At 38.4% G+C, this 19560-nt stretch overlaps 1 protein-coding gene across 1 annotated transcript in view; it reads left to right on the top strand.

The window, feature by feature from the left end:
- Positions 1-19560, top strand: part of LOC107672958 (collagen alpha-1(XIV) chain-like) — a 129701-nt gene that overhangs the window by 73114 nt on the left and 37027 nt on the right. The window contains exons 25-29 of the mRNA XM_016466344.1: positions 4769-4892; positions 12321-12464; positions 12635-12799; positions 14042-14080; positions 15206-15344. Coding sequence (XP_016321830.1) covers positions 4769-4892; positions 12321-12464; positions 12635-12799; positions 14042-14080; positions 15206-15344 — 611 coding nt within the window. The remainder of the gene's footprint in view (positions 1-4768; positions 4893-12320; positions 12465-12634; positions 12800-14041; positions 14081-15205; positions 15345-19560) is intronic.

Raw genomic sequence — 19560 nt, 5'->3', positions numbered from 1 at the left:
TTAAAGCGAGTTTTTTGGGCAGTGTAGAGTAGGGCTTGTTGTTTGTCATTTCTCCGATCACAAATGCAGACAAAAAAACATAAAAAGACAGTACAAGTCATTATAATCCATAATTATGTCCCCACTGGATGCAACGAATGCCTCGTTTATAATGGGTTTTCATGTTTTTGAATCATCGCTCCGGCCTGACAGGTTATTACCACAATATGGTAAGGGGCGTAACATTTTCGTCACACACGTTTTATCCAGCTAGCTGTGATGGAGATCCTGTCAGTGAGGAAGGGAAGTGTTTGGAATCATTTGACATCTGTTGTACTGCAGCGCTTACACAGTAATGAGAATTTCTTATTTTAGCTAGTGATTTTTCACCTGCTTCCTCTCTCTCTTGCTCTGTCTGTCGAATTTTCTCTCTCAGTTTGCAAAGCAGCCAAGGCAGACCTGGCCTTCCTTGTAGATGGCTCCTGGAGTATTGGAGATGACAACTTTCAGAAGATTATCCGTTTCCTATACAGCACAACTGGTGCACTTGATGTGATTGGCCCAGAGGGAACACAGGTATGCTGCGCGTGAAATATTTGTCAAATTCAGTCTACTTCATATTGTTTTTATTTGTTTACATTGTATAACATTTCTAACGTTTTTATGAAAGAAATGACTATCATCCTGAGCTAAAAGCAAAACTGATGGCACCCATTCTCTGCAGTGAGTGGGTGCCATCAGCATAAAGGTTCAAACAGCTGATAAAAACCACAATAATTCACAAGTAATCCACACGACTCCAGTCCATCAATCAACATCTTGTGACGCGAAAAAGCTGTGTGTTTGTAAGAAACAAACCCATCAAGAAATGTTTAACTTCAAAACATTGCTTCTAACTGAAATACGAGTCCTGTGTCCATAATATTGCTTTCTCCAGTGAAAATGTGTGGATTAATTGTGGATTATTGTGATGTTTGTGGAAAATAATGTGTTTTTTGAACCTTAAACCGCATAAACACATTTCATTATACCAAATACACAAAATAATGTTCTTTTTAGCAGCATCATATGACCCCTTTAAGTGATGATCTTAATGTAACTTTTAATTACTTCTTTCAAAATTTTCCCAGTTTACCTGAATTCACCCAATATATTATATATGACATATATTTGTTGGCATGTTTAGATATTTTTACTGAAAAACTCAATAAAGATAAAAAATAATGATTAAGAGCATATTTTTGCAGTTTATGGGGATTGTTCACTGTACAAGTTTCAGTGTATATAACACACACGTTAGCGTGTCAATTAGGCGGTAGAAACACTTCAATGATACAGGTCATTTCCAGCCAATGAACTGAAGACAACATCCTACCTTGACCACATACACTCAATCACTGCCTGAGAAACAGACTGAACCACCAGCAGTTGAGCAGTGTGTCCTATTTCTTGTACAATTGGATTTCCGTTGAGATCACAAATCTGATTGTGTGTGTAATAAAGTGCAGACAGCCAGGCCCTGCTCTGGTTTATGTGTTGTTTTGTTGTTTCTGCAGCTCCAGCACCCACCCAGCCACCGACCGCACCACCCACCACGATCCCTCCTCCCACCATCCCCCCTGCCAAAGAAGGTAGGACACCAGTGTGGGAAGAACCGGCCTGTTTGCCATCGTTTTTCCCTGTTTGCTGGCCATGTCCCTATGTGTTGTGTGACCTTTCACTAACATACATCTCTGCTGACAGCTAACCTTTTCTTATTCTCGGAGCCACTCTGCACTCAATAAATATGTCTGAGTCTTCCCAAAACATCTGATAAAAGCACACAGAACTTATTTAACCTCCTTATATAGATCCTTTACATTTCAAAAAACTTTATAGTGGATATATTTGCTTCATTGTCTGGCCGAATGCTTATGGTGTTTAATGAATCATAAAGTAAGACCTGAATAATTTCTTGGCCTGAAACCGAATACTTCTTTAGATTTATTTGTTACTTTTAGATGGCTTTATCTCTCGGCCTTTGGGTAGTCACCTAAAGGCTTTGCCCTGCATGTTACACATTACTCTTAATGAGGACAGGTCACATGGTAAAAGGTGAAACATTTATTACCTTAAAGAGCTCATGAAATCAAAATGAGAGTTTTGTGGCTTTGTGTTTAGCTCTTGGACAAAAGTGTGATATGTCTCACAAACTTGCTGTTTTAATAAGCAATGAGTCAGTCCAAGAAAGAAATAAGGGATTTTTATTAATCCCAGTGAGTCTAATGAGTCTGTTTACTTAAACGATTAGGTCAGAGTTGTTCATTTAGTACACTTTCTACATGTTACACTAATGTTCAGAAGTATGAGGTCAGTAAGATTTTTTAATGTTGTTGAAATAATTGTTTTATGATCATCAAGGCTACATTTTTTGATAAAAATAGAGTAAGAACAGTAATACTGTAAAATATTATAACAGTTTAAAGTAACTCTTTTCTATGTTTAATATATTTTAAAATGCTATTTATTATAAATTATAAAATTATAAAAAGCTAAATTTCCAGCAGCCATTAATTTTAAATCTTTTCTAACACTATAAATGTCTTTACTGTCACCTTTAATCAATTTAACGCAGAAATGTTTAACTTCAAAACATTGCTTCTAACTGAAATACGAGTCCTGTGTCCATAATATTGCTTTCTCCAGTGAAAATGTGTGGATTAATTGTGGATTATTGTGATGTTTTTATCAGCTGTTTGAACTCTCATTCTGACGGCACCCATTCACTTCAGAGGATCCATTGGTGAGCAAGATACCTTCATATAATATCAAATAAAACACTACAGTTAAAATTATAACCAAGTACTTTACATGTGCTTTAGTATGTTATTAAACACATCATAATAAGTGTACTTCTTTAAAGCACAACAAAATATTAAAACAATGATTTCAGTTTACTTTAAAGTAAAACGTTTGATTTGACTATTACGAAGTGCACTTTTTAAAACTATTTAAGTGTGTTAAGAAACATAGTCATGAAATTGTACTCTCTTTGCATACAGTTAATGGTATTTCATTTCATTAATATGATATTATCTGCAAGTACAGTTTTTTTTAAATATGCTTTTAAGATTTTACGTACACTACGAGTACACATTCAATACATTCAGTATTCAGTAAAAATTAAGTACACTTCTTATTGACAAGGAACAGATCTGTATTAAAATTGTATATAGACTATAGACCATTAAAAATATAAATTACATCAAATTTTAGTAGAGCCTATTATAAATTTGCAGAGTCATGTCGTTCCACGTGGGCGCTACAGTTTGAGAAGCTCTGCTTTTGAACTTATAATGGTCTGGTTTGCTTCAAAAAGGTTTTTTGCTTCTCTCAAAGATAATTTTTGGAATGAGGCATCATGGGAATAGCTATTATGGGCTAGAGACCACACTACCAAGCATTTAACCCAGTATCCTGAGAGAGCATTAGGTAAAAATAGCCTTTGTCTAGACTTGTCAGTCCAGGACTCAGAAGATCTTCATCACAACCCTTCAGCAGCTTTAGGGATCACTGCAGTGGACCCACTACAAGGGATGTGAAAACAGGAGAATAAGCACGTTTCAAGGGCAGGAGCTAAAGTAAATACACAGAACATGGATAAAACATCTTCTTCTTTTACACACAGATGTTTGCGTTCTGTCGTCTGTTGTAGGCCTTGTAGAAATGTTTGACTTGGCTCAAACTGGCTCAACATCAGCAAACTCTCATGCATGATGACATGGCTTTTGTGCCTCTCTTTTTAGAGTGTGGCCTAGTGGTTAAAGATCTGAGCTGGTAATCACAAGGTTTAAGCAATCCACGTACCAGTATGTGACTGAGCAAAACACTTACAGGTCAAAAATGAACCAGGACTTGAGGCAAAAATACCCCTGATATTTTTAAAAATGTGGTGGGAAAAAGGCCTCCATAGTCAATTACTATGAGTTCATTTTTATTATTTTTTTTTTTTGGTCTGTTATCTAGCATTTGATATATTACATAATATACACTATTGTTCAAGAGCTTGGGTCTCTTTTTTAATAAATGAATACTTTTCAATAATACTTTTTGAAAACACTGACATTGATAAAAATAAGAAATGTTTTTTGAGCACCAAATCAGCTTATTAGAATGATTTTTGAAGGATCATGTGACACTGAATACTGGAGTTATGATGTTGGAAATTCAGCTTTGCCATCGCAGAAATAAATGACAAAATTAAACAGAGAATTTATTTTAAATTGTAATAATATTTCACAATATTAGATGTTTTTACTGGATTTTTTTCACTGTACTGGATTTTCCTGGGCGAGCACTCGGTGAGAGACTTCTTTCAAAAAAAAATTAAAAATCATACTGACCGCAAACCTTTGAATGGTAATGTGTATTTTAGAGTTATTTAGCCTATACACTTAAGTGATACTTTCAAATAATTGATTTGGAGTAATTACACATTTGAAATGATGAAGTTTCATTTCACTTAATACTAAATAACACACTACAGTTAAAATTATAATAAAAAAACTTAAATGCTTTAATATGTTAGTCAAAATAAGTGAACTTCTTTAAAGGACAACAAAAGATTATTAAAATATAAGGATTTAAACTGTACTAAAGTATGTTAAAAATACAATATGCCAGTATTGTACCAAATGTACCAAAATGTCCTTTAAAATCAATTCCAGGGGGAAATTCTTTCTGACATTGATATACTGTTGCTTTTAAACATGTGATAAATGGCTGCTAACTTACTTTCTACAACTGACAGGTGGCCATTGTTCAGTTCAGTGATGACGCCAGGACTGAGTTCAAGCTCAGCTCCTACAGCGATAAGGAGGCTCTGCTGGACGCCGTGCAGCGCATCACCTACAAGGGAGGAAACACCAAGACAGGCATGTATCTCAATCCTCAGAGTGAATTAAACGGCACTCACAGCTGCTCTTCATGCACACAAAATATCTTTTTATCTTTCATTGAAAAAAATACCACACTCGCAGCTCCCTTTTTAAATTGCAAGTATGATATTGCTTCTATCTATCTATCTATCTATCTATCTATCTATCTGTCTGTCTGTCTGTCTGTCTGTTTGTTTGTTCACTCATTTTATCATTGACTTATTCTATCACTAGCTGATTCTATTGTTCATTGATAGATTTCGCTCATTCTATCACTCATTCATTGTTATTCATTCTATTATTTGTACATTCTACTGTTCATTCATTCTTTTGTTCATTCTAGAATTTGCTCATTCTATCGTTCATTCTATCGTTCTATTATTCTATCTTTCTTTTTATTGTTAGCTCATTCTGTTGTTTAATCTTTCGATCTATCTGTTGTTTGCTCATTCTATTGTTTGTTTTATACTGTATGTCTGTCTGGTCTCATCTGGTCTGGTCTGCATTGTATTTGTAAGGCTCCAGCTTGTAATGACTCTCCCAGCCTCTAGTTGGTGCTGACTTGTAATGACTCTCCCAACCATTAGCTGGCACTGACACTTATACCGTGTAATGACTCTCCCAGCCACTAGGTGGCCCTAGCTTCTGTAGAATTCATTGTATTACTACTCATTAGGACTTGATTCCTCCCACCTGTGGGTCATTACCTTGTTTGTGTCTGCCTATTTAAGCATGCCTCTTTCTTTCAGTTGTGTTCAGTCTTGAGCCTACTATGCAGGTGTTATCCTCACCAAGAAAGCTAAGTCTGTTGTGTTTTTGGATTTGCCTTTTGCTCATCTTTTGTTTCTTGTATTTTTTCTGTGGAAGCACGGCTTCCTTTTTGTTGTACTTTTGATCTTGGACTCCTCAGTAAAGCACTTTTTGTTCAGTCATCTAAGCCTGCATGTTATTCTTCTGCCCTTGGGTCCATCTGTTATTTGTCATCCACCATAGCGCAGTGGTAAAAGAGGCAGTTCAGTTGACTGGAAGACCCGAGTTCGATTCCAGCCTCAGACACCCATTACAGCAAGACTGAACCATGGAAGTGGACCCAGCAGTAGATGCCACACCTGCCTCCAATGTTGATTGTATCCTAGCCAAGCTTCCACCATTCACAGACATGAGCAGATCCTAACTGAAGTACTAGAACGCTTAAGTGAGCAGACTAGGTCTCAAGCCTCTCCAGTTTTAACCACCCCAGTCTCAAGCCTCTCCAGTTTTAACCCCCCCATCCGTTCCAGCTGAAAGGTCCACACCTCCATTTCCTGGGCTTCTACCTGAGCCAAGACTGCCTGCACCAGAGAGGTATGATGGGAATCCTGAGAGATGTCGAGGCTTTATCACTCTGCTCACCGGAAAAGCGCTGGACTGGGCTACGGCTTTGTGGGAACAACATTCCCCACTTACTGACAATTGTGACCTATTTGTTGCAGAGATGAGGAGGGTCTTTCATCACCCTACCAGTGGGGGAGAGGTTGACCACAGGCTGCTTCAGATTTCTCAAGGGACAAGGAATGTGGCAGAGTTTGCGATTGAGTTCCGTACTTTAGCCTCAGAGAGCGGTTGGGACCAACGAGCCCTGAGAGTGACGTTTCACCGTGCCCTGTCCCCTGAACTCAAAGATGAACTGGCCTTCCGAGATCCGGCTCCTGACCTAGAGTCCCTTATTGACATTGCCATCAGGGTGGACAACCGCATTCGAGAGCGCAGACGGGAACGCCGTGGGGAGGTCCAGCTGCCTGAGCCCCAAGCTTCTAGCAGTGCCCTTGATTCACCTCCACTTCCCATGAATTTCGAGGAACCCATGCAGTTGGGAAGGGCCAGACTGTCACAAGCCGAGAAGGAACGACGAATGAGGGAAAAATGCTGCTTGTACTGTGGAAAGCCAGACCACTTCAGATCCAACTGTCCAGAGTTGACGGGAAAAGACAACTCTCGTCCAAGACGAGGGGGCCTAGGACGAGAGTAATCACCTTCCCCCAACCAGCAGCTTCTGGGGTTTCACTCAATGTATCACTGGATTGGGGTAACCAACATCACAAGCTTCTGGCCTTCCTAGATTCAGGGGCTGCTGGAAATTTTATGGACTTTACTTTGGCCAGACACCTGAGAATTCAGCCCATCTCTCTTCAAGAACCCCTGACCATAACTGCATTGGACGGGAGACCCCTGGGCTCTGGTCAGGTAAGACAGTGCACTACACCCCTCCATCTCCAAATTGGTTGTCATAAGGAGAAGATACAGTTTTTCTTGATCCATTCACCAGAGTTCCCTTTAATTCTTGGTTTCCCATGGTTATCCCTTCACAATCCACATATAGATTGGACAGCCAGGGTACTGATTGGTTGGGGTACTAATTGTGGTATTTCGGGTCTCTCTCTCTGTTATTTTTCCGAGTTGCTGGTGACATCTCCTGACTCACGACCAACCACTTCCAAGCTGCTGCCCATTCCTCTCAAGCCACCAGCCCAATCCACAGAGGTGCTAACTATCACCAAGCTTAAACCTGTATCCTCCGGAGTCCCAGTGCTTCCTCCTGAGCTGTCTCGAGTCCCCTCAGAATATGCAGACCTCTGTGAAGTTTTCAGCAAGACCCGCGCGGCCTCTCTGCCACCCCACAGACCGTATGACTGTGCAATTGATCTGCTACCGGGTACCTGCCCTCCTCGAGGGAGACTTTATTCCCTCTCTGCCCCAGAAAGAGCTGCCATGGAGGAATATATCAATGACGCTCTTAACAGTGGGTTCATCCGTCCATCTACGTCACCGGCAGGGGCTGGCTTCTTCTTTGTGGGGAAGAAGGATGGCGGTCTTCGGCCGTGCATTGACTACCGGGGCCTTAATCGCATCACGGTAAGGAACCGCTACCCACTGCCACTAATGACCACGGCCTTCGAACTCCTTCAAGGGGCAACCATTTTCACAAAATTAGACCTTCGGAATGCCTACCACCTTGTTAGGATACGAGAAGGAGATGAGCGGAAGACTGCTTTTAACACTCCTAAGGGACACTATGAGTATCAGGTAATGCCCTTTGGGCTAGTCAATGCTCCAGCCATTTTTCAGGCACTTATTAATGATGTGCTACGAGATATGCTAGACAAGTTTGTATTTGTATATCTTCATGATATTCTCATCTTCTGTCGTTGCTATCAAGAGCATGTCCAACATGTCCGAATCGTCCTATCTCAACTGCTGAGAAATGGACTCTTTGTCAAACTGGAGAAGAGCGAATTTCATGTCCCCACTGTCTCTTTTCTTGGATTCATTGTCTCTAGTGGCAACATCCAGATGGATCCCGGCAAGATTCAGGCAGTTCTAAATTGGCCCCAACCATGCTCCCTCAAAGAGGTCCAACGCTTTCTGGGATTTGCCAACTTTTATAGGAGGTTCATTAGGAACTTTAGTGCTATAGCAGAACCCCTGACCGCTCTTACCAAGAAGTCATCAAGCCCATTTAAGTGGACTGAGAGGGCTAATCATGCATTCGACCGACTCAGGCAGCTCTTCACTTCCGCACCTATTCTGACTCTCCCAGATCCCGAGTTGCCCTTTGTAGTCGAGGTGGATGCTTCGGACGTTGGGGTAGGAGCAGTCTTGACTCTCGCCAGGTCCGTGGGAGAACCCAGTATCTTGTGGATTGGGAGGGTTATCGCCCAGAGGAGCGGTCTTGGGTGCCAGCTCGAGATATTCTAGACCCAGATCTCATCAGAGAGTTCCACCGCTGTGGACAACAACACAGCTAGGGGAACGTCAGGAGCCATTCCTGGCGGAGGGGCTCCTGTAAGGCTCCAGCTTGTAATGACTCTCCCAACCATTAGCCGGCACCGAACCCCCAACTGCTCCCCGGACCCTGCAGAAAAAAATGGCTGCCCGCTGCTCCGGGTGTGTGTTCACGGTGTGTGCGTGTTCACTACTCACTATTGTGTGTGTGCACTTGAAAGGGGTAAATGCAGAGCACAAATTCCGTGTATGGGACATCATACTTGGCTACACGTCATGTCACTTTCACTTAAAAAAAACCCCAACTAATTAATGTATCTTATTTCAAGATACTGATATGAACACTGATAAAGAATTATATTTTTAATCTAAGGGTAAATTGGCCTTCAAAGCCAAGGAGCCAAGGAGACAAAACATCAAAGTTCTCCTCTAATATCCAAAATGGTTTTCCTGGTGGACAGCTTGCTGGTCCAACAGGTAGATCTGGACCAGATTATAACTAACCAGCATAAACCAACTTCTACTGCACCAATTTGGAAATTCATGCTGGTCTTTGAGCAGTAAAATCTCCTTGTAATCTGTGTCCAGATTTATTCATCCTAATACTTTTGCCAAACATTCTTTATTAATGCCCTGTTTAAGAAGACCAAGAGCAAGAACATCATAGTATGAGTTTGAAAAGTGGCATGGCTCCAGCTCAGTGAGCAGCAGAGCAGCACGGTGTGTCCCTACGCTTGCGTTCGTGCTGTCTTGCTGTGAGTCTTTGTTCTAAAATGAAACACCTCTCATTCCACACGGTGAAGGAACGGCAGCCCCCACCCTGCTGTGTCCTCACACACACAAACGTCCCCATATAAGGTATATTCTCCACGGCAATGAGCCCCCCGTCAGTGGGTGGGCGGCAGATGCTGTGCCTCACTGGTGAGAGCAGATACATGTCTATGGACATGTGTGATCCAGGCATTATGAGCCCGGTGCATTTATCCATCCCGGCTTTAGCGGGCTGCTCATTTGAAACATGAGCATGACTTATGTTCTGAGGGTATTAGGGCTAATCCCTCGCCTGCATTTTCCTACATTCATATTCAGAGGATGAGGTGAGGATCAAAGTGATTGGCCTCATTCAGTGTGTTTAAACTTGGAAAAAAAGAGAAGTCATTTCTGAGTATTAAGACATTAAGTATTAAGTATGTTTCTCTGAAATTTGGAAAATATTTAAATGGGATGATGTTGTTTTGATGTTCAAAGTTTTCAGAGAATTATGTTTTTAGAGTTTTTACCTGATGGTATGGTTCATTTTTGTGGCCTATGGCATGACACTAACCCACATATTTTCTCATTAGAATATTAAAGGAATAATTAACTCCCCAAAAATGAAGATTCTATAATAAATCTCTCTCGTGATTCCAAACTTGTAAGTGTAATGTAATAAAGGTAATGTAATTTATTAATTATTTGTCATTTATAATGTAAATTATAATATATTATAATTGTTTATACTTATTTTATTTTTTTATATTAATTTTCTTTGTGTGACATTCTAATTTATTGAGATGCACCTGTATATATATATATATATATATATATATATACATACATATGTGTGTGTATAGATAGATAGATAGATAGATAGATAGATTTTATTTATTTTATTTATTTTTTTATTTTTTCAAATTTGATCATTTTTTTCCTCAGAAGAAAGAAAGTCATATGTGTTTGGAACAACATGAGGGTGAGTAAGTGCTGTGAAGATTCTATAGTTGATTTGTACTCAGTATTCTCCTCACAAACAAGTCAACTAAGAGTGAAAAATATTAGCCGAATTTCACAAACACAAATGAACAGTCCATGCCCACTTTTGACTGATGCTGCAGTCATGATGTCTTGTTCATCTGTCAGTCAATCAGCAGTGCTTTTGCCTCCGTCAGTTCGAGGCCACAGTTGGCCACAACGCCAATCTGCAGTCTAAATTATTTTAAAACAAAATAACTCACACTTCAAAAAGTGCTGTCGTCTGCTTCCTTAGTTGGAGTCCATCATTTGTCTCCCTCTGACAGGAGCTGAAGAAAAGCCAAAAAGAGAAACAGGCAGCTTTAGAAGCCAGTCAGGCATAGCCACAGGGTCCCCTTGTTCAATTCGTCGCAATATATCACCAAAGTGCAGCATCTCAGATGCCCGTCCATATTTTATTCAGAGTGCAGCTTTTGTGAGGGGATTGTGTCTAATACTCGCTGATCCCAGGGGAACCTGAGACGTTTCTGAGAGATTAGAGATGCAAATTAGAAATGAGCAGCCCGGCTGATGTCTTGCTGCTGCAGTGCCATGTTGGTGATAATGGTAAAATATTGAAACGGGGCAGTGCAGCTTGTTAGACCCCACAGTTCAGGTCTGCTGGGATGTGTCACGCAAAACGTGATTCGAAAATTCATTTCATCAGGGGTCTGACTTTGTTTTGCTCTGTGCTAAACACTTGGCACTTTGTGAGCTTAAAAATAGTAGGTGAGACTGGCGTTGGCTTGCACAATTTTTGTAACCCAACCAGGCGCAAATGAAAGTTTAAGTGCTTATGTAAAGCATACACAAAATAGAATAAATTTGTTAATAATGACAAAAGTTGTTCAGCCGTGCAAACAAACCCCTAAATGGCCTTGTCTGGCACAACTTGTGTGTAATCAGTATTTTTATAATCAGTACAAATATTTAAAATGTCATTAAATGTAAATATATCTGTTTATAATTAACAATTCATGCATTTAGCAGACGCTTTTATCCAAAGCGACTTACAGTGCATTCAGGCTATACATTTTTTACCAGTACGTGTGTTCCCTGGGAATTGAACCCACGACTTTTTGCACTGCTAACGCAATGCTCTACCACTGAGCCACAGGAACACTACATATAGAAACAATGCATCATAAAGTATTGTTTACTTATAATTTTACAATTATATACAATTATGATTATTATTTATTGCCAATAATTGTTTATATAATTGTTTTAAGCCTTTTAAATTAATTAAATAACCACTAGGGAAACTTTTTATGGTTAACTTTTTATGATTTTTCTTTTACTCATTTGTGCTAAACAACAACAAGACCAATGTAGTAATGATTCCCTCTCACACTCTTTTCATAAATTTTGTTTGTCAGGTTGTATAATTTATCCCAGGCTCCAAAACGTATGTGCATAATAAAACTATTTACTGAGGAGATGTAACACAAAGCCAAACTAACATAGTGTCCATAGTGTCCTGGCAGAATTATACTACCAATCATGCCATTTTCTGTTCTGCATATTTTTTTTAGACTTTAAAAAGACACTGATAGTTTGAGCAACGTTCACTGAAGTATCAGAAACCAGTCGTCATAGCAGCTTCATTTTAACAACATTTCAAGGAAATTGTTTTTGAATTCACACTTTTCAATAGATATTTATTGTCAAAGGTTTTGTTCTTTCACCTCATTGATCATTATTCCAGCTCTCTGCAGGTACTGGCTTGAAGTTTCAACAAAATATGTCTCTCTGGTAAACGGAACTCACCCTGTCAGGATGCAAGTTCCTGTGAAATCCATCACTTTTTGGCGTTCCCGGAGTTCGTGAAGTGGTGTAAATCCTGCTCTTGGCATGAGGCAGTAACATCTATGTTTATGACTCTTGATTCAGGTCGAGCCATTAAGCATGTGAAGGAGGCCATCTTTGCTGAGGACGTGGGTGCAAGGAGGGGCATTCCTAAAGTGTTGGTAGTGCTCACAGACGGGCGATCTCAGGATGATGTCAACAAGATCTCTAAGGAGATGCAGATGGAGGGTGAGTGAGCTGAATGTTCCAATTGCATTTTCACTTTGTATGAATCTAAAAACGAGCGTAATAAACAACAGCTTCAGAGAAACACCAACTGACTAGTGGTTTGGTTGTTTCTGTTAAAAATAGAACTTTAAATGCTGTAATAAAAGTAATGTTTTCTTGTTTCACCATAGGCTACATCATCTTTGCCATTGGCTTCGCTGATGCTGACTATGGGGAGCTGGTGAACATTGCCAGCAAACCCAGCGAGAGACATGTGTTCTTTGTGGATGATCTGGATGCCTTCAAGAAAATTGAAGAACAGCTCATAACTTTTGTTTGTGAGGCTGCGACTGCCAGTACGTCCCTTTGAGAATCCACACAAACTTCCTCTTGCAGTGTGCTGTGACGTGGTATAGAACTTGCTTTTAAGCAATATGCTTAGACATGCTACACAATGAGAATATTAAGGATGCCAATTTTCACTGAAGATTTTTATTAAGTGACATTCTTCTGCTAGAAGATAAAGTCCCTGACTTAACAGAACGTTGCTATGCAACTGAATGGATCATACTGTACTGTGTCTGCATTTGAGAATAGCTAGGATGCTATATTGACCAATCAGAAACCAGAACTATGTCTTTTACAATTAATGTTATACTTTCAAGACATTCTGATGTGTTTGAAACACTCATTTCCAATAATTACTGTTTACTATCATGTATCATGTTTGCTATCTATATATAATATTAATAATGATAAGTCAAGTCAATAAATACAGTTTAAGACCAATCAAATTATAAACTGAAGGTGTTGAATCAAAGTATTTCTGGCTTGTAGCTGGACAGACTTCAACATTAAGTCACTGCATTCAACCGTCCCAGTTTTGAGAGTTCCCACATCTCAAAATCCACAATCAATACATAGAAACAAGTCAAAGCACATTTTTTCTTTGTCGATAATATGTTACACCCGAATGTGTCACAGTATGGAAGAAAAGATATGTCGCTACTTTGTTTCATTGCGACTTTAAGATTAATTATACTGTCAAAATAAATAAATAAATAAAAAATCAGAGGTTGATGGAGTAGCAGTAACAAATGGCTTTTAAAACGGTGAAATAAGGTTGCTATCTCAGTATGTGACAATGTTGTGTATAACATTAATTAATTACATTATTACACAACTCTCTGGAATACTCTGATTGGCCAAATATATTTTAAATAATGACCACTAAACAATGCGATTGACCAGTGACCTTGGCATGTTTGCAAGTGTACTTTGTCTCAGAGGAAAATAGGTAAGCAATGACTTGTGATATTTTTAAGGGATGAATAAAGTGTGAAGCCTTTTTAGATTGCAGGGTAATCACTTTTGGATTACTTCTTTACTTTGGATAAGTTCTTGCTCTTCTGTCCTCTGAAATCATCCCTTGAGACTCACGCTTATGTCAAGTCTAAAATACAAGTTTGAAATCTATTGCTGTTAAAATGGTCTCTGAACAGAAAAAAAATATTTGAATGCATCATATAATTTCCAAAAATCACTTTGTTCTTGTGGAATTAATAGTTTTTGCACCTCTTCTTTTTATTCTTTTACAGCTTGCCCCTCGATGTTGATGAGCGGAAACACTTTAGCTGGTAAGACAACAATAAATGCTCCTGGTTCACACAAACCTCTACATCATTGTGCTGGGTAGGATAGGATCTAAGGATTTATTTGAAGAATTAGATCTATTCATCCACTGTCAGTATTTAACAACCCCTTTACTTAATTAGGACCAGTGGGTCATGTTATTCACACCATAATCTAGATCTGGAAGAAAGAAAAAAAGCACACTTAATTTTTCCTCTACACACGGCCTGTCTTTCACTGGATGGACAAACATACCCACCCCCAAACTCACACTGTTGGTTAAGCTGTTGTTGCTGTTTCCATAAACTTTTTGCCATAGCTACTGTTTACACTTTTCAGGGAAATTATAAGCTTAAAAATAGACCATTTATATTATAAATATTTTTTTATTTTGTATGATATAATAATATATTCGTATTTAACATATTTGTAATATTTATAATCTAATGTATAATGTAAAATATGAATCTGCCATAGGAAAGTCTTTAACATAGAAAAACAGACTTTAAGACAAGAAATGCAGGTCACTGAATTAATCACCTTTTCTCATTTAATTTTTTTTAAATTTCTTAATTTACTTTCATTTGATGTACATACATTACTCTCTAAATATTTGGGGTTAGTAAATTTTTAATTTTTTTATAAATTATTTTATTCTGCAAGGATGAATTAAATTGATCAAAAGTGACAAGTAAGACTTTTACGTTGTTAAAAAGAAACACATTTTTCTTTTGAACTTTCTATTCATCAAAGAATCCTGGAAAAAAAAAAGTTTAATGGTTTACACAAAAAATATTTAGCTGCTGTTTTCCAATTATTTTCAACACTGATAATAATGAGAAATGTTTCTTCACCAAATCAGCATACTAGAATGATTTCTGAAGGATCATGTGACACTGAAGACTGGAGTAATCACAGGAATAAATAATTGTTTTAAAATATATTATAATAAATTAGTTTTAAATTTCAATATTTTACAATATTACTGTTTTTTTCTTGATCAAACAAATGCACCCTTGGTGAGCATAAGAGATTTAAAAGAAAAAAAAAAATCTTACCGACCTCAAACCTTTAAACGGCACTGTTTCATTAGATTAGCATTCTTGAAATTTATCTGTTGTCCTTCATAGGTTTCCGTATGATGGAGATGTTTGGTTTGGTCGAGAAGCACTACAACAGTGTGCAAGGTGTCTCAATGGAGCCTGGGACGTTCAACAGCTACCCCTGCTACCGGTTGCACAAGGACGCCCTCGTCTCCCAGCCTACCAGGTGTGTGTGTGTGTGTGTGTGTGTACCGTGTTTCTGTATGTGAGAAAGTGTGCCACCACGCTCAACTGAAACTCTCTGAAATGAGAAAAATGTGCGTTAGCTGGAACATGTCACCTGTCAAATCAAAACCATAATACACATCAAGTTTAATCAAATCTAGATGAAGTGGTTTTAGTGAGCAGGAACAGATTAGCCCCTCACTTAAATCGATCGTGCTTCTGTGCCTGATCCCAGTGCACTGACCCTCCTCCTCCTGTCTAGCATGCGATAATATTTAGATTAGGCTACACTTTCCTGCGCTCAGGGGGAATGTTGTTATTACAGTGGAGGGTTTCAGTGCGAGGATCTCCTCTCCTGTAAATCTCGCAAACCGCAGCCTCACTTTAACTCACACTCAGGCAGCTGGGAATTACTACAACACTGTTATTATGATAATCTCATCTGTGATTATGAGAAAGGCCAAAGACTCACAGGCTAATGGCAGCGCTCTGGATACAGTTCACATTTGCTCTTCAGAGGAAAGTGCTCATGTGGTAGAAGATCTGTTTTTCTGGCTGTGCAGTTTATTTTGCAGTATTCAACCATAATTGTTTCTTTTCATACTTATGTAATATTGATCTATGTTTATTTTAGTTATTTGTTTTGTTTTATTTTATTAAATTTCATTTCCTGTATTGTGTTATACTTCACAATGATAGTTTTGTTTTGACTGTTCTACAGCATTTATCCCATGTGGGTTGCATTGCAGTGGTTTGAGGGAGATATAAATATAAATACATTTTATGTTTTTTTTGTTCTTGTTGAGAAGTAATAAGAGTAGTGTATCTCTCTTTTTATTTTATTAACTCTCTGTAAATAAACATAAATTAAAATTTAAATTAAAATACAAAAAAAACCCCAGACACATTGTGAAAAAAACACATGAAAGTCAAGACTTTGAAAAAACAAGAAGTCATCAACAAGTTCTCAAATAGTCGGATGAATCACAAATTTAGATCTAACAGACATAAGTCTGATGCCAAATTATAATTAATCAAAAATAAAAATGATCTAGATATCTAGATAAATTGTTCAGTACAGACCCTGTACATAACGTGAGGCAGCGATCGTGATTATCACCTGGCGCCAGGTAACGACCGCATCCAGAAACGCACAGGTGAAACGGCATCTTTACAAAGACGCACCCGCTTATTGTACTCTTTTAGGGAAATGCTCTTTTACGTGCTGAGACGCACAGGGGAAACGGCCGTTTGCAGCACGACAGGGGGTAGTGCAGCCTGAAGCGAAAAGCTGGTATGCGTTGCACCGGCTGCCTTTTTATGCTCACGCTGTGATCAGCGGCAGCTGGATGCAATCATCGCATGCCAATGTGCATTGGCTCGTTTAGTTTACACTCAAAGTGGATTGGTCTCTCTAAGCGAGATCCCAATTCGTCGGTCACCGACGTGACTCGGAGTGACCGACTGAAAGGGAACATCTTTCCTTTCACGTGCCATGCGTGGGGCTTTGTTATTCAAAAAACATAAATAAATAAATAAAATAAATAAATGAATAAAAATTCTCCAAAAGGTGACAAATCGTTTCAGTTTTTTATTTCAAACCTGGCGTGAAGGAGTTTGCATATGTATGATTTATGTTGACAGGTATCTACATCCAGAAGGCCTTCCCTCTGAATACACTATATCTATGCTGTTCCGCATACTGCCTGAAACTCCTCAGGAACCTTTTGCATTGTGGGAAATCCTTGACAAAAACAATGAGCCACTGGTGGGCATTATCCTGGATAGTGAGTATTACTCTTTTTGATTTCCTTTATGCCCCTATGCAGCCCCAACATAAAATCTTTCATCCTTAATTAAAAAAAAACTTAATTTAATCATTATTTAATAATGATTTAAATTGTTTAAATATTTCCTACTGTAATGTACAACATACTTTTTCCCCTTTTGATCAATTATATGTTTATCAAAAAGTGCTTCAAAAAGTATGTGAGCGGAGTGGAGTGGGAGCAGAGCGAGGAGTGGATTTTTTTTTGAAAGTCAGTGTTGGTGGTTTTCACTCGCTCCGAGAGCACTTCACTACCACTCCATCACGAGCACAATTAATGCCAACAGCCCATAATATAACTGCATTTTATCAAGCTTGACAGATATGTGGATCCCTCAAATCAGAAAGAAGGTGAATGTTGTATAATGATGGCAATGGACGAGTGCGGGAGGTTATATCTCAAGCATGTTTGTTTGTAGCATGTGGATACTCAATACTGATTGGGTGAATTCACGTTTTAAACAGTTTATTGTGCAGGTAGTTAATCTCCGCTCTAAACTAATGTGCTGCTACATTGCTGCACGCGCGCACACAAACAAACAAGCTCGCATAAAACGTACAGATCACGCGCACATAGAAACATTCAAGACTGCAGAAAATGATTGTCAACGCTGTCCTGTGATTTATCAGCTTAAAAACAGAAAAGTTGCAGCATATTCTTTCTGTTTCTGAAGTAACTACAACCCTCAGCTTCGCAATAGTAGAGAGATGATGCACAGACAAGTGAGTTAAACAGTCATTTAATACGTTAAAAATATACATCTAGTATTGTCTAGTATTTTTCGTTTAATATAAGTTCTGAACAGAACTTTGTGATATTTCAAAACATACTGAAATACTTTAGCTGCAAATTTCGTCATGGAGTGAAGGCGGAGCGGTGTTTCTGATTAGTGGAGCGAAGAGCGGGAAATGCTGAACCCGGAGCTGAATGATTATTGAATGCTTGGAGTGCAGAGGGGAAATTGTTGCCACTCCACTCTGCTCACATGCTCTGTTCTCAACTGGTGGGTCGTGACCCAAAAATGGGTTGCAAACAGTGACACTGCTAAATGCAAATAATAAAATGCAACTAACCATACACTCATGAAGTTACACTAGCAAAAAAACACTGAAATGTAGCTAAAACCAAAATGGTCAGTTTTCCAGATTCAGTCCGTGACGTTAATTTTGCATATTGCTGGACATAAGGAGTACATATTTGATTAAGTCTACACTTGATGTCCAATGTAAAATCTTAGTCCTGAAACAAAACCAGTTGAGAACCCGCTGACTTAAAAGATCTACAGTAAAACCCTTGAGTCTAATTTTTTTTTTGTCTGTCTTCAGACGGAGGGAAAACATTAACCTTCTTCAATTCCGACTACAAGGGAGAATTTCAAACGGTGACTTTCGAAGGAAGTGAAATTAAGAAGATTTTCTATGGCAGTTTCCATAAGGTCAGTCTTTCTTCCATTTATGATCCAGCTATGACTATGATTACAGAAACTATACAGTCATTTGTGTTTCAGTCTCTTGGTTGAGGTTTTATTTTTCTTGTCAGGAAATTCATGATTTAAGCTGGACTTTGGAAATGCTTGAATTATAGTAACCAAAGTTTGTTAATTCATGCTATGACCATTCATGCACCAAATGACCAACTACAGCTGAATACACTAATTTTCCTTTATAAAGTTACCTCATTTTCTTTATAGTTGCGCCTTGACTGTCAGAACCGAATATCGCTGAAGTATATTTTAGCTGTCTGTCTTGCCTCATTCTCATCTGCTTACGTACGGGTTTGGATGCAAGATAATTTTTTATGTCATATGAAATTGAAGTTCATCAGATTTACAGTAGATTCACAATGTTTAAACAGCAAATCGGTTAGTCACTGTAACAACAAAACGGTGACCTTCAGATTTCATTTCTACATTTTGTTCAATAGAGGATCTACCAATTGTTATTTGATCTCACACATCTTTTTGCAGAAAAAGATAATATGCGTTAAAATACAGTATTATATGAACTTAATTTAAGTTAAATTTATTCAAATGAAATAAAAACTAAAAAACAAAAGCATACAATGTATTTGCATATTAATATATACCAGTTTTAAATGCAACACTAAATTTTATACAACAAAAAGTTGTACAAACAGGAAGTGATGCTGTCATTCATGTTTCTAAAATGCACACCGGGGAATTTCAATTATTATTTCATCCAGGGCATGCACTACAGATTTCTGACGGTATGAAAATGGTTTATGATAGCCCTGTCCCGTTCATTTTATGTATTCTTTCTTCACATCCGTACTGGTGAAGAGCTCTCTATCACTCTTCCGCCCTCCAGTAGTTTTGAGAGGCTGTCTGATTTATTCCAAGGCTCTGTGTGTTACTTGTCTGGTTATAAT

Source organism: Sinocyclocheilus anshuiensis, unplaced genomic scaffold (assembly GCF_001515605.1).
Source record: "Sinocyclocheilus anshuiensis isolate Anshui unplaced genomic scaffold, SAMN03320099.WGS_v1.1 scaffold248, whole genome shotgun sequence".
Taxonomy (NCBI): Eukaryota; Metazoa; Chordata; class Actinopteri; order Cypriniformes; family Cyprinidae; genus Sinocyclocheilus; species Sinocyclocheilus anshuiensis.
The sequence above is the reverse complement of the archived record's forward strand: the minus strand, read 5'-3'. Positions and strand labels throughout refer to the sequence as shown.